Source organism: Megalobrama amblycephala, linkage group LG17, assembly GCF_018812025.1.
Source record: "Megalobrama amblycephala isolate DHTTF-2021 linkage group LG17, ASM1881202v1, whole genome shotgun sequence".
NCBI classification, from domain to species: Eukaryota; Metazoa; Chordata; class Actinopteri; order Cypriniformes; family Xenocyprididae; genus Megalobrama; species Megalobrama amblycephala.
Genome location: NC_063060.1, coordinates 13,142,135 through 13,166,915, shown reverse-complemented (window position 1 = coordinate 13,166,915; position 24,781 = coordinate 13,142,135). Strand labels below are relative to the sequence as shown.

At 41.3% G+C, this 24,781-nt stretch overlaps 2 protein-coding genes across 2 annotated transcripts in view; one reads left to right on the top strand and one right to left on the bottom strand.

Moving 5' to 3' along the window:
- LOC125251122 (coiled-coil domain-containing protein 148-like) overlaps positions 1-1,590 on the bottom strand; it is a 209,778-nt gene extending 208,188 nt beyond the window's left edge. Inside the window, exons 1-2 of the mRNA XM_048164058.1 lie at positions 1,460-1,590; positions 845-899 (exon numbers count right to left, since the gene is read on the bottom strand). Coding sequence (XP_048020015.1) covers positions 845-899 — 55 coding nt within the window. The 5' untranslated portion in view covers positions 1,460-1,590. The remainder of the gene's footprint in view (positions 1-844; positions 900-1,459) is intronic.
- A 13,231-nt stretch (positions 1,591-14,821) lies between these two features.
- LOC125251123 lies at positions 14,822-21,980 on the top strand. Its single transcript, XM_048164059.1, has 3 exons — positions 14,822-18,299; positions 18,638-19,584; positions 19,714-21,980. The coding sequence occupies exons 1-3, from the start codon at positions 18,056-18,058 to the stop codon at positions 19,798-19,800; spliced, it is 1,278 nt and encodes a 425-aa protein (XP_048020016.1). The 5' UTR covers positions 14,822-18,055; the 3' UTR covers positions 19,801-21,980.
- The last annotated feature ends 2,801 nt before the right edge of the window (positions 21,981-24,781 follow it).

The window sequence follows — 24,781 nt, the reverse complement described above, 5'->3', positions numbered from 1 at the left end:
AATCGTTTAAATTAATGAATCGTTTCAATGAGATCGTTTTCAACTCATTAAGATGGTCATTTGCCGCCACCTACTGGCGGTTTAGCAATCTCATTATTTAATCCAGTTGTAATTTTTCAGCGTAAATTAATTAATTTGATTGGAAACAGCCTATAGTGTCTTATTATTTTAATTGAATTTATTGATCATATTTAAAAAGCATTGACAAAGCATTCATTTAAAAAGGTAAAAAGTTTTTTCTTTTTTTTTTTTTTTTTTTAATGCCCTCTGTGTAAAAATCACAAAAATGCAGATTTAAATATGTCAAAGCTGATAGAATGCTGATGACAATATTGTTATATGACAATAACAGTATGTGACAAAATAAGTATATCTGTATGCAGAGTACTCATAAAAGTGTAGGCAAAAAGTAACCGGATAACCTATACTTCTGGAGAGATTCAGAAGTCTGCATATGATGGACACTTTACCATCCCACGAGGCCACAGGAGAGAATTTGTGAATGACAGTGTAGTGACAACAATGTTGTCTATTTGAATTTAAACCTATATTTATTTACATTGGCCTATGAAAAACTCTACATGAACAAATTTGCCCAAAAAAGTCAGGGGGAATTTACATTTTATTAAAGTGCTGGGGACACACAACATTATTTGATTCATATATATATATATATATATATATATATATATATATATATATATATATATATATATATATATATATATATATATATATATATATATATATATATATATATATATATATATATATATATATATATATATATATATATATATATATATATATACACTTTTGTCCATTTTGATCACAGCTGCCCTACCTGTATCTTCAGAGTAGTGGTTTGTGATGAAGGTACAACAATCTCTGCTACACATCTGTTAATAATTCAGGAAAAAATGTAAATATGATTCCAAATGTAGGACTTTGTAAAAATGTAAACAATGTTATGCATATAACAGGTTTAAAAGAAAATATTCAGTTATATTATCGATTTAAATGCACAGACACTAACACAAAAATTTTGAACTGATTTAGTTTATCTAAATCAACACTGACTGTATAGCTGAATAATGACATTTCTGTTGAGCTGCTTATAGCTGAATTTACATAATACATACCGCAATATTCCATAAAAAAAATACGAACTGTAAATTGATTTCATTCTAACTTCAGCTAAATATAATTTACAGTGGCGAAATCCGATGAGCTTTACACATACAGTCTTATCTTATGAGGTCTTATCTACAGTGTCACTCATTTACATTACAGGTTAGACATAGTTTACATAGAAATTATGTAGATCTAATTAAACATTTTCAAATCTTTGTAGACATTCGCAGAGATTCTTCGCAACTAAAAATAAGAAAATATCTTCAAACAGCACACCTCTAAAAGCCCTAACACAGAATAAACGCATATTAAATACATTAATTACCTTAATAATGTTTCTTTTGCAAAAACTACTATTTGTGTATCCAGTGTAACCACGGAAACTGTTTTCTTCCTTCCAATTGGCCAATTCCACAACACAGACACCCAGCCAAGCGTCCGCTCTACAGGGTGTGAGCCAATGGCGTGCGGGGGCTTAAATTCCAGAGTGCGCTGACGTCGTGCGTTTTCCTCTTTCTCGGAGTGCTGTGCAGCGCAAGAGGGGAGGAGAGTTTCGTCGAACTCCCGGAGTATGACAGTGGTTCAGGGAACTGACGAATGAGCTTCTACAGTGGGGAATATTTTGTTTCGATGAGCTCCTATTATTTAAACATATCGGCTGGATTAAACGAGTGCTCCGAAAGGTAATGATAATTAATTATTAGCACTATTTTTGCTACTTTATTTAACGTTGCAAGTTTGAGCTGGCTGTTGATTGTGACTGGAGTTTGGCAAAGAAATACGAGTTTAAACTACAGTTTTCTGACATTAAGTTTTTTTTTTTTTTTTTAACTGTTGTAGAGGGAGATAAATGCATGTGAACGAGGATATTAAGTTAATACTTACTTAATCTGTCTCCTTAAATGAGCTAAAATAGCCCGCACGCAGACCTTACTAAGAGAATTCTTGTAGCACTAAGATGCGTCTGTTCTGTACTTCTCACAGTTAGGGAACACTTATTAGTGGGTATAATATGTGTTTGCTGACGGTGAATGGAGGGTTTTATTGAGAAGAGACAGGTGAGTAGCGCGCAGGAATTCCAGGAATGCGGTATTGTCAGTGGGTGGAGATAATACACTTAATTCTTTCTTGCTGTGGTATTGATCATGACGTGATCCTGAATTGTGATGCATGCTGATCTCTTCAGGAAGTTTCTGGTCGTAATAAAGTATATTCCAGACTAATCTTTATAAATTTAGTTGTTCTGCTGTACATAAAGGAAGATATTTGGAAGAATGTTTGTAACCAAGCAAATCTCACCCCCCATTGACTGCCATAGTATTTTTTCCTCCTATGGTAGTCAATGGGGGGCGAGATCTGCTTGGATACAAATATTCTTCCAAATATCTTCCTTTGTGTACAGCAGAACAAATACATTTATACAGTTTTGGAACAATTTGAAGGGGGAGTAAATGATGGTAGAATTTTTATTTTTGGGTGAACTATTTGGATTTGATTATGATTTCACTTTTTTAACTTTAGTTAGTGTGTGATGTTGCTTTTGGAGCATAAACAACGTCTGCAAAGTTACAACACTCAAAGTTCAATGCAAAGTGAGATATCTTCCTTTAAAGGTCCCGTTCTTCGTGATCCCATGTTTCAAACTTTAGTTAGTGTGTAATGTTGTTGTTAGAGTATAAATAAAATCTGTAAAATTTTAAAGCTCAAAGTTCAATGCCAAGCGAGATATTTTATTTAACAGAAGTCGCCTACATCGAACGGCCAGTTTGGACTACATCCCTGTACTTCCTTCTTTAATGACGTCACTAAAACAGTTTTTTGACTAACCTCCGCCCACAGGAATACACAAGAGTTGCGTTTGTAGAGTGTGTTTGTCGCCATGTCGTCGAAACGCTGTTATTTTCATCCCGCAGTCCAATCACCGGGTCCGATTCCGGCTCAAATTGATAGGGTAAAATTAAAGACATGTTTACAATAACACTGAGCGCATGCATCTCCACGTTATGGTAAGAGGCGTGACCTTTCCGGGCAAGGTTCGCTAAGCTGCTGTCGAATCACAACACAGGAACCGCTGGCACAATCAGAACTCGTTACGTATTTCTGAAGGAGGGACTTCATAGAACAAGGAAGTCATCAGCCCGTTTTTATGACAGTGGAAACAGCGGTATACAGATAAGTAAATTATGTGAAAAATACTGTGTTTTTTTATACGAGAAACATGAACACATGTTATATTGCACACTATAAACACAATCAAAGCTTCAAAAAACTACGAAAAACGGGACCTTTAAAGAAATCACTGTTTAAGGACTACAACAAATGGCTGATTGGGACTACAACAAGCTTCTTCCTGGGTTAAACATTTACAGTTTGAATTTTGTAGTAAAACTGACAGAATTTAAAAGCTAAGACTTTGTTTCATATCATATTCATATCAAGTAACCTGTCTTGTCTGTCAGCACGTTGTCTTTGTCCTCTTAATTTCTTAGTTTCTGCATGTTCTAACAAGTAATTGTTTGTGTTTTCTGGTTTTGATGACGTGTATCTTCAGCACAGTTTGCCGTGCAGGCTGCAATATTAATAATATTACATATTTTTCTTGTCTCTTAGAAATGCACATTTGACAGTAGCTTGAGTTGACAATAGCAGTAGCTTGAGTTGGGAAGCAGATGTAAATTTATGTTCATTAACAAAAACCGTAACATCTGTAACAACATCCATTGTATACTTACATTTAGATCATCATAACCACTGGTAAAACCACGCATATAGCACCTCACTACCATGGTAAAAAAGTAACTATAATGTTTCTATGATATTTGTTATGAAAGACATTTATAAAGACAGTTTTAGTATTAAAAAAAATGCACCACAATACCATGGTGCGGTTCTGGGGCGCAATGTGGGCTGGCCAGTTAGGGTTAATAGTACAGTAAATCCATGGTAAATGATGGTGATTTGTAGATTTAAAAGTTTTGGATCTTTCATGGCACAATGAATGATCTCGTGTTTGTCAGTGCTGTTGAGAATGTCAGCGCTGTTTCATCTGGTTTAAAGTAGTTTAAATCACAGAGACATTCGTGTTCTTTGTCGTGTTCTTGTCACTGGATCTCACAGCACTGTTTTGTGGTAGTGTGATGGAGACCATGGGCATTGGAACCATTGTACGTGACAAGACAAGACCCACTCTCTTTTACCTTCTCTATATCAGCGCATATGTCTGTTTACTTTTCAGAGTGCCGTCATTCAAATCCATTCCACTTGGCTCATTCAGAGCCACTATTTTCACCTCAGTGTTGTTGTTAAATATTAAATGGTATGCAGTAATAACATAGTGTAAATGATTATGTTAATTAAAATTATTAAATGGATTCCACCTTATTGGGACAATAAAGCCCTCCCTAACCCCTAGACACTTTATTTCCATTTTTAGAATATTTTCTATTATTTTTTTGAAAATAAATGCCTTTCCGATCTGATAAAAGATGGATAAAAAGGGAGTAGAGCGAGTTCGGCAAAAGGCGTATTTGAATCTGCAAAAGGTCGTTTTTTGTCAAAACTCCCTGCCATGCACCTTACCCCTACACTATTGCCACTGTAATCAATCTGGTATCTTCCATAATTTTGTCTGGTCAGACGTCAGTTAGTGTAAATAGCATTTGCCAACATGGTAATTATCGTTATCATTTTATCAGCCAGTCCTACATTCACTACTGCATAATTTGTTTTCATAGCCTTTATATTGCACATTGTTTTAAGGACAACATTGGACAGGATGTGTAATAACATTTTGTTTTTTACATTTTGGATTTAAATGAATATTTTTTGGTAAAATATTATTTATTAATAATTAATATTTTTATATTAATAAATATATATATTTTTTAATTTTCATCAATTTGTTGATTAATTATTAAAATAATCGTTAGTTGCAGTCCTAACTGCCAGAATTTTTGATCATATTCACAACATTTTCATGGCCACCAGAATATTTGTTGTATGCAAACATAAATTGTTGTATGTAAATATTTCAGAAGAATGAACAGAGCCTCTACTTTTAAATAAAAAAATCCATTTTATTCTAGCTTTAATCATTCTTTTGTAGCTACACTTGAATGAGGATATGTTTAATAGTCAAGTCAAGTCAAGACACCTTTATTTATATAGCGCTTTTTACAATGTAGATTGTGTCAAAGCAGCTTTACATTGATAACTGCTATATATTTTTGGCTGCACAGCAGCTCTTAAAGAATAGTGTCAATGCAGGCAGATCAAAGCACTGTTGAATGTCAAACCCTTTGCTCAGTATTTAGTAGAAGCACCCTTTTGATCTAATACAGCCATGAGTCTTTTTGGGAAAGATGCAACAAGTTTTTCACACCTGGATTTGGGGATCCTCTGCCATTCCTCCTTGCAGATCCTCTCCAGTTCTGTCAGGTTGGATGATAAACGTTGGTGGACAGCCATTTTTAGGTCTCTCCAGAGATGCTCAATTGGGTTTAAGTCAGTCTGAAGTCCTGAGCACTCTGGAGAAGGTTTTCATCCAGGATATCCCTGTTCTTGGCCGCATTCAACTTTCCCTCGATTGCAACCAGTCATCATGTCCCTGCATCTGAAAAAACCCACACAGCATGATGCTGCCACCACCATGCTTCACTGTTGGGACTGTATTGGACAGGTGATGAGCAGTGCCTGGTTTTCTCCACACATACTGCTTAAAATTAAGGCCAAAAAGGTCTATCTTGGCCTCATCAGACCAGAGAATCTTATTTCTCACCATCTTGGAGTCCTTCAGGTGTTTTTTAGCAAACTCCATGCGGGATTTCATGTGTCTTGCACTGAGGAGAAGCTTCCGTTCGGGCCACTCTGCCATAAAGCCCCAACTGGTGGAGGGCTGCAGTGATGGTTGACTTTCTACAACTTTCTCCCATCTCCCGACTGCATCTCTGGAGCTCAGCCACAGTGATCTTTGGGTTCTTCTTTACCTCTCTCACCAAGGCTCTTCTCCCCCGATAGCTCAGTTTGGCCGGACAGCCAGCTCTAGGAAGGGTTCTGGTCGTCCCAAACGTCTTCCATTTAAGGATTATGGAGGCCACTGTGCTCTTAGGAACCTTAAGTGCAGCAGGATTTTTTTTGTAACCTTGGCCAGATCTGTGCCTTGCCACAATTCTGTTTCTGAGCTCTTCAGGCAGTTCCTTTGACCTCATGATTCTCATTTGCTCTGACATGCACTGTGAGCTGTAAGGTCTTATATAGACAGGTGTGTGGCTTTCCTAATCAAGTCCAATCAGTATAATCAAACACAGCTGAACTCAAATGAAGGTGTAGAACCATCTCAAGGATGATCAGAAGAAATGGACAGCACCTGAGTTAAATATATGAGTGTCACAGCAAAGGGTCTGAATACTTAGGACCATGTGATATTTCAGTTTTTCTTTTCTAATAAATCTGTCAACAATTCTGTGTTTTTCTGCCAATATGGGGTGCTGTGTGTACATTAATGAGGGAAAAAAAATGAACTTAAATGATTTTATCAAATGGCTGCAATATAACAAAGAGTGAACAATTTAAGGGGGTCTGAATACTTTCCGTACCCACTGTATGTCGTAGTTTAGATATATTTTTAAGATGGAAGAATGCGGTTTTACAGATGCTAGTAACATGGCCTTCAAATGAAAGATTTGTATCAAAGAGCACACCCTAACTGACGACGAAGACTTAACAGAGCAGCCATCAAGTGTTAGAAATTATTCTAGGTTACTACTTGAAGAAGTTTTTGGTCCAAAAATTAGAATCTCTGTTTTTTTCTGAATTTAGTAGAAGGAAATTACTGGTCATCCAGTTTTTTATATCAGCTATACATTCCGTTAATTTTGTGAATTGGTAAGTTTCGTCAGGGCGCGAAGAAATATAGAGCTGAGTATCATCAGCGTAACAGTGAAAACTATCACCATGCTTCCTAATGATATCTCCCAATGGTAGCATGTACAGAGTGAAAAGCAACTGTCCTAGTACTGAGCCTTGTGGTACTCCATATTGAACTTGTGATCGATATGACATCTCTTCGTTTACTACTACAAACTGATAACGGTCAGATAAGTATGATTTGAACCATGACAATGCAATTCCACTAATGCCAACATAATTTTCGAGTCTATTTAAAAGAATATTGTGATCAATAGTGTCAAATGCAGCACTAAGATCCAGTAACACTAATAGAGAGATACAACCACGATCTGATGATAAGAGCAAATCATTAGTAACTCTAATGAGAGCAGTCTCAGTACTATGGTACGGTCTAAATCCTGACTGGAAATCCTCACAGATACTATTTCTTTCTAAAAAGGAACATAGTTGTGATGATACTGCCTTTTCTAGTATTTTTGACAGAAAAGTGAGATTTGAGATCGGCCTGTAATTGACTAATTCTCTAGGATCAAGTTGTGTTTTTTTAATAAGAGGTTTAATAATAGCCAGCTTAATAGTTTTTGGTATGTATCCTAGTGATAAAGATGAATTGACAATATTAAGAAGAGGATCTATGACCTCTGGAAGCATCTCTTTCAATAGCTTAGTCGGTATAGGGTCTAACATACATGTTGTTGATTTTGATGATTTAACAAGTTTAGACAATTCTTCCTCTCCTAAAGCAGTAAATGAATTTAATTTTTCCTCAGGGACACTACAATGCACTGTCTGATGCGATACTGTAGTAGACTGTTGCATGGTTATAATTTTTTCTTTAATATTATCAATCTTGCAAGTAAAGAAGTTCATAAAGTCATTACTGCTGTGCTCTTTGGAAACATCAGAAGTTGTAGCTTTATTTCTTGTTAATTTAGCCACTATATCAAATAAATACCTAGGGTTGTGTTTATTTTCTTCTAAAAGTTTTGAAAAATAGGCAGATCTAGCAGATTTTAAGGCCTTTCTGTACTCAATCATTCTCTCTCTCCACGAAATGCGAAATACTTCTAGTTTTGTTTTCTTCCAGCTGCGCTCCATTTTTCTGGCTGCTACTTTTAGGGCCAGAATGTGCTTATTGTACCATGGCGTTGTGTTAATTTCCATAATCTTTATTAAACGCAAAGGAGCAACTGAGTGCTAGAAAAGACAGAGACAATAGTTTCTGTTGCAACATCGAGGTCTTCTAAGCTGTCTGGTATGCTAAGGCGATGAAACTGATCATGAAGATTATTTATAAAGTGATCTTTAGTGGTAGAAGTGATGGTTCTACCATATTTATGGAAGGGAGGCAGTTTAGCTGCTTTGACTAAATGTAGTATACACGAGACTAGATAATGATCTGAGATGTCATCACTCTGCTTCAGAATTTCAACAGCATCAATATCGATTCCATGTGACAATATTAGATCTAAAGTATGATTACGACAATGAGTGGGACCTGACATGTGTTGTCTAACACCAATAGAGTTTAGAATGTCTGCAAATGCCAATCCCAATGAGTCTTTTTTATTATCTACATGGATATTAAAATCACCAACAACAAGGACTTTATCTGCAGCTAGTACTAACTCGGATAGAAAATCAGCAAATTCTTTGATAAAGTCTGTATACAGTAGAAGCACAAATGTCAACTTACATAATGTTACGTAAAGTACCATCACTTCGAAGGAATTATATTTGAAAGACTTTTGACTAATACTGTAAATATTTGTCACAGACACGTCAGGTTCCAACCTCCAATCACAATGCACGCCATCACCAGAATACTGATCACCGCCACCTGCACCTCATCACTTCACTCATCAACAGCACCATAAAACCCACACGCACACAGCACTCCACGTCCGGTCTCGTTCGCATATACCATATGTTATGCTTACCTCAAGGACTCCTCTTCGTATACTCACCTGTCTCCAGCGTGTCTCCTTCCCTCTGTGTGCCTCGTCTGCTGTGTGGGTGTGTTCCAGTCAGCTTCTCAGTTCTCCAGCGATCTTCTCTGTGCTTCAGCGATCCCCAAGCTCCAACATACATCTACCTGCAAAGAGAAAGGACAGTAACTATTCCTCATACTACCTGCTCAAACTGCTATTCAACCAGTTCACTCACCTGTGTGTGTTCACCTGCTCTACTGTGGTCAAATAAACATCCATTACCTGTTACATCTGTGTCTGTCTCCTGTATACCGTAACAGAAGACCGGACCCACACCGCAGACCCAGTATGAGCTAGCCAGATCCATTCCAGGAACTCGTGGATGCGCTTCGGCGCACATTATCCACCCATCTTCCACCGCCATCTCCAGTTACTGTCCCTTCACCTGCACCAGCGAACACCACCAACGATGTCAACAGTCCTCCTTCACTGCCGCCGTACGCCAGTCCCATGGCCAAACCGGCGCCCTTCTCAGGATCGGCGGAGGATTGCAGCGGATTCCTGCTGCAATGCACACTGGTCCTGGAGATGTAGCCGCACCTGTACCCGAGTGACACCTCCAAAATAGTGTTCATTATATCTCAGCTCAGCAGCAAAGCATTAAAATGGGCTGACTCCATCTGGTCCCAGCGGGGCGCTGTAACCCAATCCTACTCAGCGTTTATTTCCCACTTCCGGGAAGTGTTCGGGAAACCGATCACGGACTGTTCAGCTGGTGAGAAACTTTATAATTTGAAACAAGGATCTCTGTCTATTTACGATTATGCTTTGCAATTCAGAACGCTTGCAGCACTCAGCGGATGGAATGAACAAGCTCTAATAACGACTTATCGCCAAGGATTGGAACCTCGGGTGCGGCTGCATCTCGCTGCATGCGAGGACTCCATCGGCCTCGAAAAGTTCATCCAGCTCTCCATTCGCTGCGCCACTCGCATGCAAGCGTGCATCCAAGAGCACCAGGACCAGTCCCTTTCCAATGTGCTCCTCTGCCGATCCAAACCCGTCAGCACCCCAGAACCAGCCCAATTATCCATGGATGTGGAACACTCTCGTCTATCGTCTGAAGAACGCCGCCGCCGGCTGACCCTCCATCTCTGTCTCTACTGTGGTGAACCTGGGCATGCTATTGCTGCATGCCCCACACGACCGCCGCGACCCCTGAGGAGTGCTATTATTCCTGCTACTCATAAGATGAAACCACTCACTACTGTCGTCAATCTTACTGCCGCTAATGTCTCCCTTTCAGTGGTCGCGCTCATCGACTCGGGGTCAGCCGGCAACTTCATCTCCGGAGCCATCTGTCGCCACCTTCGTCTCAAGACCACTCCGTCTCCTACCATCTACACGCTCAACTCACTAACCGGCAGACCCCTGAGCCGTAAGCGCGTCCGCACCGTGGCTGGACCAGTAACACTTCAAGTTGGTTTACTACACCGGGAAGAGGCTCATATGCTGGTTCTGGAGGACTCAACCACTGACGTGGTTCTGGGGCGCCCCTGGTTGGAGCAGCATAACCCGATCATCTCCTGGAAGACGGGCGAAATCCTGAAGTGGGGTGACACATGCTTCTCTCGCTGTCTGGCTGAACTTCCTGTTCCACCATCTCCTTCGCCTGACCTCTCTCTCTGCACCACGTCCATCGAAAGTCCAGTCGAACAACGCTCCGTCAACATCCCCAAGTGTTACGCCCCCTTCAGCGATGTCTTCTGCCCGCAACGGGCTTCCAAGCTGCCTCCACACCGGCCATGGGACTGTGCCATCGACCTGCTTCCGGGTGAACCAGTGCCAAAGGGTAAGATATACCCACTTTCCATCCCGGAGGAGAAGGCCATGGAGGATTATATCAAGGAAGCCCTCGCCCAAGGTTACATCAGGCCGTCTACTTCCCCTGCTGCTTCCAGTGTAAGACCGCCTTCATCACCCCTACTGGCCACTACGAGTACTTGGTTATGCCGTATGGACTGGTCAACGCCCCCTCCGTATTCCAGGACTTCATTCATGAGGTGCTCCGGGAGTTTCTCCACCGCTTTGTCCTAGTCTACATCGACGACATTCTCATATACTCCCGGAGCCAGGCCGAACATCGCCGACACGTTGCGGAGGTCCTCACCCGACTTCGCCAATACAATCTGTTCCTCAAGGCAGAGAAATGCTCATTTCACCAACCTTCCGTCTCTTTCCTGGGCTACAACATCGACCACAGTGGCATCCGGATGGACGAGAGGAAGGTGGAATCCATTACCAACTGGCCAGAACCTACCACCATAAAAGAACTCCAGCGCTTCCTCGGATTCTCCAATTTCTACAGACGTTTCATCAAAGGTTACAGTTCCATCGCCCATCCACTCACCAGCCTGCTCCGTCACCAGCCCAAGTCTCTGTCCTGGACCCCGGCAGCCACCAACGCCTTTAACCAGCTCAAAGAAGCCTTCACCACCGCTCCCCTACTCGTACATCCAGACCCAGAGAAACAGTTTGTCGTAGAAGTGGACGCCTCGACAACTGGAGTGGGAGCGGTGTTGTCGCAGCAGCAGGGGACGCCAAGTAGACTCCATCCATGCGCCTTCTTCTCCCGCAAGCTCAGCCCGGCGGAAGTCAACTACTCCATCGGTGACAGGGAACTTCTTGCTGTTAAGCTTGCCTTGGAAGAGTGGAGGCATTGGCTGGAGGGAGCCAAGCACGCGTTCCTGGTGCTAACCGACCACAAAAACCTTGAATATCTTTGGTCAGCAAAGAGACTGAACCCAAGGCAAGCCCGTTGGACGATGTTTTTCTTCCGCTTCAATTACACCATCTCCTACCGCCCAGGCACCAAAAATGTAAAGGCCGACACTCTCTCCCGTCTCCATGCTCCTGACGAACAGACCGAGGAACCAGAACCCATCATCCCGAGCTCTCTCATCGTAAGTCCTATTACCTGGTCAGAAGAGACCATTCCCTCCTCCAATGCCTCCACGAACCCTCCGCCGGGCTGTCCACCCGGCTTGCTCTATATTCCACGGACACGACGCACTCCCACCATTCACTCGGCTCACACGTCACTTGGCACTGGTCACCCGGGGGTCAATGAAACCCTCTCGTTGCTTAAAGAACGCTTCTGGTGGCCAGGGATGGCTTCGGATGTCAGAAGGTACGTGCAGGGCTGTAGGGAGTGTGCCATCTCCAAATCTCCTCGTCATCTGCCAGCTGGGAAACTCCTTCCGCTGCCCGTTCCAGATCGCCCATGGTCACACCTAGGAGTGGATTTCATTACTGATCTCCCTGTCTCAGACGGAAATACCACCATCCTAGTTGTTGTGGACCGCTTCTCCAAATCATGCCGTCTGATCCCACTTCCAGGATTACCCACTGCCATGGAGACCGCCGAAATTCTCTTCAACCAAGTCTTCAGATACTTTGGAATACCAGAGGACATTGTCTCTGACCGAGGACCCCAATTCATATCCAGGGTATGGAAGTCGTTCTACTCCCTCCTAGGTGTGGCTGTTAGCCTGACATTCGGATACCACCCGCAATCGAACGGGCAGACGGAAAGGAAGGTGCAGGAGATCGGCCGCTTCCTCCGTACCTTCTGTCATGACCACCAGGACTCTTGGAACCAGTTCCTGGGTTGGGCATAGTACGCCCAAAACTCCCTCCGACAGTCAACTACAGGACTCACACCGTTCCAGTGCGTACTCGGCTACCAACCCCCACTGTTCCCCTGGGATGGGGAACCCTCCAACGTTCCGGCAGTGGATTACTGGTTCCGAGAGAGCAAGAGGGTCTGGGACTCAGCACACCATCAACTGCAACGAGCCCTGCGCAGACGCAGGATGGTAGCCGACCTCCGACGTTCCAACACCCCTGTCTTCCAGCCTGGTCAGATGGTTTGGCTATCCACCCAAGACATCAGACTGCATCTGCCCTGCAGAAAGCTGAGTCCCAGGTTCATTGGCCCATTCCCAATCGTCAAGCAGGTCAACCCAGTCACCTATCAACTCCGTCTTCCACAAGGGTATCGTATACACCCCACTTTCCACGTGTCACTTCTGAAAGCTCACCACCCTTCTGTTCTTCCCACAGGACCTGACGTGGCTCCCGCCGAACCCCCCTTCCACTCATCCTGGAAGACGGAGCTGCATATGAGGTTCGGGAGATCTTGGACTCCCGACGTCGTGGTGGTCAGCTGGAATATCTTGTGGATTGGGAAGGATACGGCCCCGAGGAGCGCTCCTGGGTCCCAAGGAACGACATCTTAGACCCCAGCTTACTCCAAACATTCCACGACAGTCACCCTGAGAGACCGGCACCGCAGGGAAGAGGACGACCACCACGGCGTCAGGGTCCTCGGCCCTCTGGAGCGGGCCGTGGAGGGGGGTACTGTCACAGACACGTCAGGTTCCAACCTCCAATCACAACGCACGCCATCACCAGAATACTGATCACCGCCACCTGCACCTCATCACTTCACTCATCAACAGCACCATAAAACCCACACGCACACAGCACTCCACGTCCGGTCTCGTTCGCATATACCATATGTTATGCTTACCTCAAGGACTCCTCTTCGTATACTCACCTGTCTCCAGCGTGTCTCCTTCCCTCTGTGTGCCTCGTCTGCTGTGTGGGTGTGTTCCAGTCAGCTTCTCAGTTCTCCAGCGATCTTCTCTGTGCTCCAGCGATCCCCAAGCTCCAACATACATCTACCTGCAAAGAGAAAGGACAGTAACTATCCCTCATACTACCTGCTCAAACTGCTATTCAACCAGTTCACTCACCTGTGTGTGTTCACCTGCTCTACTGTGGTCAAATAAACATCCATTACCTGTTACATCTGTGTCTGTCTCCTGTATACCGTAAAAATATTACTATAAATTACAGCAACACCTCCCCCTTTGCCTTTCTGATGAGGATTGTGTCGATAATCATAACCTTGAGGGCTAGTCATTTAAAGTATTGTAATCGTCCGGTTTTAGCCAAGTTTCTGTCAAACACAGCACATCTAGATTATTGTCTGTGATAATATCATTTACAATAAGTGATTTTGAAGAAAGGGATCTAATATTTAACAACCCAAGTTTTATCATTTGTTTATCATTATTATCTCTATGTTTTATTTGTTGAACATCAATTAAATTTTTACCATTAAATGGGTTTGGAAGTTTTGTATTATTACTAATTCGGGGTACAGACACAGTCTCTATGTGATAATATCTAGGTGTAAGAGTTTCTATGTGTTGGGAATTATCTGACTTCTGTAACGTGAGGCAGCTGCCAGCTAGCAGACGGTCGGTTTAGCATGTCTGTCTGCTTCCTGACTTGGGCCCCAGTTTGTCATGTTTCAGTTCTAAGACCATGTGCCATATTACTAGAGAGAAGAGCAGCACCATCCCGAGAGGGATGAATAACATCTCTTTTCAACAGGTCAGGTCTGCCCCAAAAACTTTTCCAATTGTCTATGAAACCTAGATTATTTTGCGGACAACACTTAGACAGCCAGCCATTGAGTGATGATATTCTGCTAACTATCTCATCACTCCGACAAACAGGAAGGGGACCAGAGCAAATTACTTCTCCTGACATTGTACTTGCGAGTTCACACACCTCTTTAATGTTAATTTTAGTGATCTCCGATTGGCGAAGTCAAACATCATTAGTGCCGATGTGAATTATAATTTTAGAGTATTTACGATTAGCATTAGCCAGCACTTTTAAATTTGCTTCATGTGACTATGGTGGCTGGTGTCTCTATTTTCATGCTCCGTGTAATAGAATCACCAATAACTAGGGCACTTTCAACAGGATTCTCAGTAGGTGCGTCACTGAGTGGGGAGAACCTGTTTGATGCTCTTATTGGAACGGAAGAGTGGTGTTTTCCGCAGCTAGGCCGCCTCACCATTACCCAAGTGCCCTGCTGCACAGGCTCTACAGCCAGAACCTAACAATGTACAGAGTTTACTAAGCTAGTCGCATCCAAAACAGTATCTGAAGCCCTTGCATTCTTACTATCCTCGATTAAAGTTTGGATGTGTGTCTCTAATTCTGAGATTCTCTCTGTCAGCCTGACTATTTCCCTACATTTATGACATGTAAATCCCTCGTCACTGACAGAGAGCTATGCAGAACATGTAGCAAATGGAACAGGTAACAATGCTAGGAGAGGATGACATGACTCACCGCGTTTGTAGACTGATCCGAGTTACCACAGCTGTTTGATGAACGCGTTGAAAAAGGAGCGCACGAGAGACTGATGACAAGTTAACAAGCTAGCAAGATGCAAACGCGTTGTAACAGCGATTTAGATTCAAAGATTACGAGCTAGTGACGTCAGATTAATGTGGTAGGCAATATTATATATAAGGTAATGATAATATAAGCAACAATGAATAAAAGTAAGATAATCAAAACAAAGCTATACGGAGTTACAGACGCAAACCACTCTGAGCAGCGAGGCAGACAGGAGCAATCGAACCCATCTATTTTGCCATCTAACTGAACACCTTATTCCTGGTCCAATACTTGGTCCATCTTTCCTTGGAGTTCTGCTTCGGTTCAGACATCATACCGTTGTTGTAAGCGGAGATGTGAAAGGTATGTTTCACCATGTTCGCCAACTGCCAGATGACAAGGCGATCTTGCGCTTCCTCTGGAGAAACATGCAAAGGACTGAGCAGCCAAAGATCTATGAGTGGCAAGTGCTACCGTTCGGCATGATGTGCAGTCCTTGTTGTGCTATATATGCACTGCAACAAGTAGCCCATGAAAACAGCAAAATCGATCCTATTCTAGTCGAATCTAGTTCGATCTTTGCCAGTGGGCGAGCAACAAACCAGAAGTCATTGAGCACCTTCCATCAGAAGCAAGGTCACAAAGCAGTGAGCCATGGTTATCCCAAACGAGTCCAGATATTTTAGAGGGAACACTTGGATTGAGATGGAACTGTCTCAGTGATTTCTTAGGATACAAACCTTGCCAGGTGGAATGTCTCAAACCAACCTTGAGAATAATCAACAAGGTATTGGCATCACAGTATGACCCTCTCTGTTTCCTGATTCCATTCACCACCTAAGCCAAGATACTCATTCAGGATCTGTGGAAAAATCATGTGGAATGGGATGAACTCATTGAGTCTGACAGCCTACAAAATAGATGGGAAACCTGGGAACTACCTGATTTGGAGCATCTAGAGGTTCCCAGATGCTACACTCCATCTCAGATGATGGGGCATGTACCAGAGACCTACATGTTTTCTGTGATGCCTCCAATAGAGCCTACGGCTCAGTATTATATATGCTAACAGAAGACAAAGATGGTCATGTACAAATTTCATTTGTGCTGGCTCGTTCACATGTAGCACCCAGGAAACAAATGTCGATGTCACGACTTGAACTGAATGCAGCACTTACTGGAGCACAAATAGCAAAAGTCCTCCAAACAGAACTCACAGTCGCCATCAGGCAAGTCACTCTCTGGTCAGATTCCACCACTGTCCTTTGCTGGCTGTTGTCTGACTCCTGCAGGTATAAGGTCTTTGTAGGAACTCGAGTTGCTGAAATTCAGTCCCTCACAGACATTAGTTTCTGGAGGTATGTGGATTCAGGGAATAACCTAGCAGACGACATAATGCATGGAAAATCCTTAAAGGAGTTGATACAATCATGCCGTTGGGCTAATGGACCAGACTTCTTGTATTCTTGTAAATAATACTAATAAAGCCTCCTGGCCAACCATGCTGGCTGTTGACCCTGAACCAGATACTGAATTAAAGAAGTCAGCACTCTGCCTGCACCTGTGTACCAGTCCTGATTTACAACCTCCAGATGCAATTCAGTATAACACCTGGAAGGACTTGGTAAAGGTCACAGTGGCGTGCTTACACGGGGCGACTCAATCTCCCGCGTAAATGGATGAAGCCAAGCATTATGTTACAGCAGAGAAGCTCCTCCTCCAACAAGACCGAAGAGATTCCTTTCCAGAGGAGGTTAAGGCTCTCTCAGCAAACCGACCCTTACCATCTAATAGCCAGTTCATGTCCCTGTCTCCTGAATATGATGATGAATATGACGTCATGCTGAACATATAGACATGAATGCTCTACATCCTATAGTTCTATAGTTCTCCATCAACATCTAACTAAACATCTTATTAAGGAATATGATGAGTGTTTGCAGAGCTCTGACGTCACTATTGGCTTTTGCGAGGCAGAGCGGCCATCAAAAAACAGATCTCTCACCACCTCGTCTTAGGCTTTATAAGCCCCCCTTCTATTCCACTGGAATGGACTGTTTTGACCCATTTACAGTAAAAATAGGACGACGGACTGAAAAGAGATGGGGAATGGCATTCAAATATATGACCACCCGATGCCTCCATCTAGACCTACTTGAAAGTCTCGACACTGATGCCTTCTAATGTCTTTATAGAGATTTATAGCTAGAAGAGGCAAGCCTTTTGAGCTCTTCTCTGATAATGGTACCAATATTGTTGGAGGGAACAGAGACATTAAAGAGGCATATGAAGCTATGGCACCTCAATTAAAGGAGCAATTAGCTGAACAGAAAATCTCTTTCAGATTCATTCCTCCCAGTGCTCTGCATTTTGGTGGCATTTGGAAGAGGGAAGAAAAATCAGTAAAAAACAATCCTTGAAAGTCATTCTGAAGGAACAGACAGTCCCTGAGACGGTCCTCTGCACTGTTCTCATTGAAGTGGAGGGCATCATGAATGCTAAGCCTTTAGCACTAGAAGTCCCAGAGATTTGTAACCCTCCTTTAGCCAAGTGGATGCTAACTGGCTAGTCTTTTGGCTATCATTAGCATCAATTCATGTGTAAATATGGTATAATATTACCTGAGCAATCTGCAGGGGGGTTGGGGGTGTGTGTGTGAATGGTTGCTGGTGGCTTGTTTGTATGTGTGGGGGAGGGAGGGCTGCTAAAAGCAGAGAACTTGAATGACCATGTCTCACATTGGCATGTAGGGTCTTGCCCAGGTGTAAACAGGTATGAATTAGCACATCTAATTGCATGCAGCTTGCTCTCAAATGAGAGGTAATTCCTTTTGTGCTGAGGTGGATAAAATCTCACTGCACATAGCCTACTACTTCAGTGCCCTCAAGAATTCTGTGGTGTACAAACCTCCTCTCCAAGAAAAGAAAATGCAGAGAAGACTCACCACTCGGCAGGCCTTGGAAATGATCCTGAGTGAAGTAAACCCTTGTGACTCAGATGGAGAAGACATAGAACTTCAGCCGGATTCGGACTCAGAGCTGTCTGATCTGTCTTCAGGTTAAGTTTCATTTCATATTATTTCCTATTTCATTTCAAACCAGTAAGTGGAAAACACCAAAAAAGCAGAGTGGAGTGACATAAATATTTACTCTGCCTTTTTTGTATTGTCCACTTTTTTGTTTGTACTACTTAGCAGACATTCACTGCCATCTGAAGTGCAAAACATTATTAGTTGTTTCTTTGCTTTAGTTGTATCTTTTTTTTTAGGAAGATATTTCAGACATTATTCCGATACAGAGAAGGAGATACTGGAATTATTATTAGTATCTATGCATGCATTTGTGATATCATTTGACTTTTCCATTGCTCACAATTTGAATTTGTTCACACTGCAGATGAGGAGACTGCTCCTCAACCAAAAAAGAGAGCCCGTTTGGGGACTGACCTGACAGAGACAGCGAAAGATGGCACAGTGTGGCGTGAAGAACAGGTGGGGACGCGTCTCCCTTTCACCCCAATCAAAGCGTACGCTGCAGATGGAGAGCCAACGGCTAAGGCCAGGAAAAGTATCTTGAGTCGCCTTCAGAGCTTCCTGTGTTTCATCACTCTTGACATGCTTCATAGCATTCAAGAATGGACTATTCAACATGCACAGGAAACGGAGCATGTTCATTGGTTCATGGCCCTCCCTGAACTAATGGCATTTATTGCAATTGTCATCTTGCGGGGGCTTACCAAGGTTCCATCACTACGTGACTGCTGGTCAGCAAACCTGGGAAACCCACATATCATTGGAACAATGCCGCGAAACCGCTTCCAAGACATCATGCGACACCTACGCTTTGATGACAGGTCCACCCGGAGTGATCGAGCAAAGACTGATAAGTTTGCTGCAATTTCCAGTGTGTGGGGATCATTTGTCACCAATTGCATCACGTCCTACAACCCTGGTCTACATATCACCGTTGATGAACAGCTTTTCCCGTCAAAGACTCGCTGCTGTTTCCTGCAGTATATTGCAACTAAACCTGACAAGTTTGGGATCAAGTTTTGGGTGGCTTGCGACCTAAAATCCAAGTGCATTTGTAATGTCCTCCCATATCTTGACAAGGACCCTAGTCGTCCCAGTGGAGAGAGACTGTCTGAAAATGTAGTGATGAGGCTGATGGAACCATTCCTAGACAAGGGCAGAAATGTTACCACGGACAATTTCTTCACATCGCTGTCACTTGCGCATAAACTTCTTTGCCGGAAAACCACCATCCTCGGCACAGTCAACAAGATTCGCCGGGAAATCCCTCAATCCGCTAGACACACAGATCGCAATGAATTCACCACTCAGGTATGTTGCAGGTCTTTTGTGGTTCTATGTTTATGTGTTTCTAATTTTTAGAATCAACACTGCCAAGTGTGTCATTGTGTCATTGTGTGTAAAAGTGCTATGAAAATAACAATTTATCTTATTTATTAGGTGTTTTCAACCACTGCTGCTACGCTGACGGCGTATGCGCCCAAACGGAAGAAGACCGTCTACATTCTTAGCAGCATGCAGGCATGATTCAGACTGATAATACCACCAAAAGGAAGCCAAACACGGTCACCCTTTACAACACCACAAAGTGCGGCGTGGATGTGATGGACCAGATGGTGCGGGAGTACACTGTCCGCACAGGGACACGGCGCTGGCCAGTTGCCGTGTTCTATAACATGATTGACATGGCAGCACTGAATGCACATGTGCTGTATCAAGCATGCACCAGAAGGCAGGAAAGACGGGTGGACTTCCTGGTGGAGCTTGCAAGAGAGTTGGCTAACTCTCATATGTGTGCGAAGAAGGCAAGAAAGGAACAATTGCTTCGGACACAACCCTCCACACCTAGCCCTTTAAAAAGAGCCATGTGTCAGGTCGAACACCAATGCAAGAACAATCATGCCACTGTGCGATGTGTTCACTGCTACAGATACACTTGTGGTAAATGCAGACGGGAGATACCATGGCAGTGCCAGGATTGTGAGTGATTGCTGGAATGTACTCACTCACTTTTTAATATTATTTGTAAATATGTGTACAAATGGTTGGTTTCTTTATTTTATTTTGTACTATTTTTATCAATAAATCTCAGCAACAAAGGAAAAAAAAAACATGTGTGTTGATTTCTCCCTAAGATGGCAAAGTGAAACAAGTTTCCTTGAAGTGGCTCAGCATGGCCCCACATTGTTTACATAACAAAAGCAACTGTTCACAGCTGATTAAGGATAATTAGCCTAAAGCCTTCCAGCCCATCGGCTGTCCTGCGGGTTTTATAGGTAGAAAAGCCAAATGGCTGCTCTCTGGGACTTCTAGTGTTAGGCTATGTTTCATCCTATATCATAGACCCAGACCCAATCACATCTAACATCCTGCTCATGGGTCACCATGACTCCTCTCTCCCACAAGTAATGTATGACTCTAGCAACCTTTTGGGAACCAGGAGGTGGAGGCATAGTCAAATACTTGCAGACCAATCCTGGGCTAGATTTATTAATCACTACCTGCCAAGTCTACAGGAAAGACAAAAATGGCAAAGGGACAGTGACAAACTCAGGATTGTCCAGGTAGTGGTCATCATGAGCCCTATGGCCAGTGGGCAAGGTGACCCGTATCTTTCCTGGACCAAAAGGACGAATAAGGACAGTTGCAGTTCAGGTTCAAGATCGAACTTATGTTAGACCAGTGGCCCAGTTGATCCTACTTCCCAAGCTTGTGGACGACAACTCCAATCCTGCCCCTAAGGTAGGGCTTCCCACCATGTTCAAATGTTCAGAGTAACATCTGGGGCGGCTATGTATGAAAGCCCAACGATGCCCCCCTAGAGGTATCTTTATGTATATATTTTTTATTATTATTATATATTATTTATTATTGGGCAAGTCAAGACAAGTATGCATCAGTAGGCTTATATCAGTGGGAAAACTGACTTGTTCTTTGTGCCAGATATTGGAATTCTGCATGTTTGTTGTTCCTGTGAGTGAATGATTAAGTAGTAAGTTATCGTTTTACATTCTAAGCTGTTCAACTTAGATATTTTGTACACTCTGTTATTGTCATTAGTGAACTGTACTAGTTCAAATAATGATCGGTATATTTTCATAATCTGAAGCTGTGGTTTACTGATGGTACCTGTTTGACACTTCATAATTTATTTACTGTTACTACTACTGTAATAAGGTTAATTGTCTTTGTTATTTGTAATACTGCTTATATCTGTAAATTTATATTATATTTTGTTTTCTTTGCTCATTGTAGACCACACATACACCTATGGGCAAATACTTCATACATGCAGCTATAATACAAATAAAATCCTTCAAATGGGACCTGCTCTCTTGCTTCAGTTTCTCTAACCGGTGCTTACCGAACCCTTTGAGCATCCCTTAAGCTCGCACATTATGATAAACATAACAAATATTTGTCAATGTATTTTAGCAAGCAGTTCTGTAAGAAGGAAAATCATGGTCTCTAAATTGATTCATGAACAACGTACACGCTTTGTCAACATGAGAAATAGGTCTACTCCATAATCTTTTGCAATACAGAGTATAAAGTTGTATAAAGTTTAGTAAAAAGTTGATAAATTGTGCAGTCTTACCATACTAGTATGCCAGATTTCAATATTTGGTATAGTGTTGTCAAAAGTACTGGTGCTTCGGTACCAAGTCGGTACTGAAATTTTGAAAATGTGACGATACCCGCATTTCTGTAGTACCGGTAGTACCAAGAATCCGGGTATATTCGGTAGCCACTGATAGGGCTGTGGCAGTATTTACTTGAATATGACACGAGTGAAGCACAAAGCTTTGTTTACAAAAGAAATAATAGGTTAGCAATTAGGGCTGTTCAACGATAACCATGGTTATCGTGTACAAAATAAGAGTCTGTGTTTACGTAATATATGTGTGTTTGTTTTGTTTATAATTATTATGTATATATAAATACACACACATACATGTATATATTTAAGAAATATAAGCATGTATGTATAAATATATAATATATTTATATTTTTATATATTTAAATTATATATATAAATGTAAATATTTGTATAGAAATATAAGATATTTTTCTTAAATATATACATGTATGTGTGTATATTTATATATACATAATAATTATACACAAAACAAACACACATATATTACGTAAACACAGACTCTTATTTTGTACACGATAACCACGGTTATTGTTGAACAGCCCTATTAGCAATTAAATGTGACATCGCAGCCATGGAAACATTTTGGTTCATGCCGAATGAGAGAGGTAGCCTACGTGAGTCCATACATTTAAGCTTTGTATTCTTTGTATTTTTGTGAATTGCGATCTGGGGGGTATTGCACAAAAGCAAGATAAGGGATTAAGCTGGGATTTTCCAGTTATCCTGGCTGAATTTAGCCCTGACTCGGTTGCATGAAGGGAGGCTAAATTAATCTACATTAAGTTACTATGGAGATTTACACTTTGCAGCTAGCCTGCTCCGGAGCAGGCTAACAACCAGGCTAAGCTGAGCTCCTCTAACACTGACCAATAGGAACGCAATGATATTACAACTGACTCTCTCACATACAATTATTTGACTTTATTAACATATATATATATATATAGTGTGTGTGTGTGTGTGTGTGTGTATTATGTGTATATTATTATGTGTGTGTATATATATATATATATATATATATAATACACACATTTACTAAATTGTGCTAAATAAAAATATATATTGGTGTAAGTTTAAGACATTGTTATTATTTTATTATTTTATTAAAAGGTAAGTATGATGAGAAACAAAACATTTAAAGAGAAGTAATTTCTTAAAAATTAAGTGTTATATAGCCCACTGAATCATTCTCAGACTTGATGCTGACAACAATGGAAGCACTTGGGAGAGAACTGTCAGGAGACTTATTTCTTAGCACAGAAGAATACAAGAGGATTACCAAATCATTGTTTTAAGTGTGAAAATATAGCAAAAGTAACACAGAAATTCAAAATCAATAAACCTGTGACAAGGCCCCTGAAACAATCAGGCCTTCATTTGTAAGCTTTCATTAAGTGATGAGTGATTTTTTTGCTAGACAAAGAGCAGGAGAAATACCAAGTGAGTGTTTCAGAGCCAGCAAAAGCTATGAGAAGAGTGACAGAGTAAGATGCAGCCTGCTGAAGTGGCATGCATGGTTGTTGTCCACACTGAAACTACCCACTGTAGTCAAAGCACAAAGTCAGCTAGCCTTTTCCAAGGCCCATATTTAATCTATACTCTGGTCTCATATATATATATATATATATATATATATATATATATATATATATATATATATATATATGGAATTCAGGTTGATTAGGACACTTTTTGCTATTGAAAAGACTGGGAAAAAGTGTCCTAATCAACCTGAATTGTATGTATATATATATATATATATATATATATATATATATATATATATATATATATATATATATATATATATATAAATAAAATATAGGTTTTCCTTTCTTACTGGCTAAATGTTTTGTGCCCAATATTTAATTAGATTGTTTTCAAATATATGAATACATTTCTCTCTGGTTTTGTTTGACAGTAGTACTCTTTATGGTTAAAAATTAAAATTAATATGCACAGACTAAATTTTAATTGGTAAGATGAATCTAAACTCAGTAATTGTCCCAAAGTATATTGATTTACCCCATTACAATAGTCCATTTACAGTTACTATCATAAAAATACACTTACTTGTAGGTTTGAAAGTGTACATAAGGCACATTTAATGTCCAACATCAAATATTTTAGCGAAATGTATATTTTAGAATTGCAGTGCTTCTATTGCGTCCCGTCTGTTTAGCGCGCATGCGCGCAACAGCGCTCGTTCAATGTGAAGTTTAGCCTCAAAATGGAAATATTTGCATTACTTTCTAACATTTACAGATGGAGAATAAACTTGTGAAAAGTAAGTTATGCACTAAGGAAAACACCATGTCTCAAATGCATAAAATAGCACAAAATGTATGCCGTTTCCTATGGTGGATCGATTTGATCCATGATCGACCTCTAGGGCTGCTTAAGAAAAGCGTGCACGCTAAATTATCTTGACTAGGTGAACCTGGATCGAATTAGCGGGACTGCGTGAACTTCAATTACCTTTTATGAAACCGTTTTAGCCCAAACTCATTTGTTAGGTTAATTCAAGTCAGGTTTTGGAGTTTAATCCTCGCTTTTCTTAGCATCTTTTATGAAACAGCCCTCTGGTCACCCAATTAGCAGAGAATTTAACAATATTCCATTAGTTATTCCACTGAACATGGAATCTCTGTTTCTTTTCCCAAATCTTTCATTGTCAGTTGCTTGTAACATTAGGAGATAACATGAAGATATTATTAAAGAGAAAAGGTCTCTTTCCTGCTTGTGTCCCACATCCCTCTCAAAAAGTTTTAAGTAATATTTAACTTTATTATTTAGGTTACCATTATTTACCGATATTTATTTAATAGTTTTACAGGCTGTAGTGT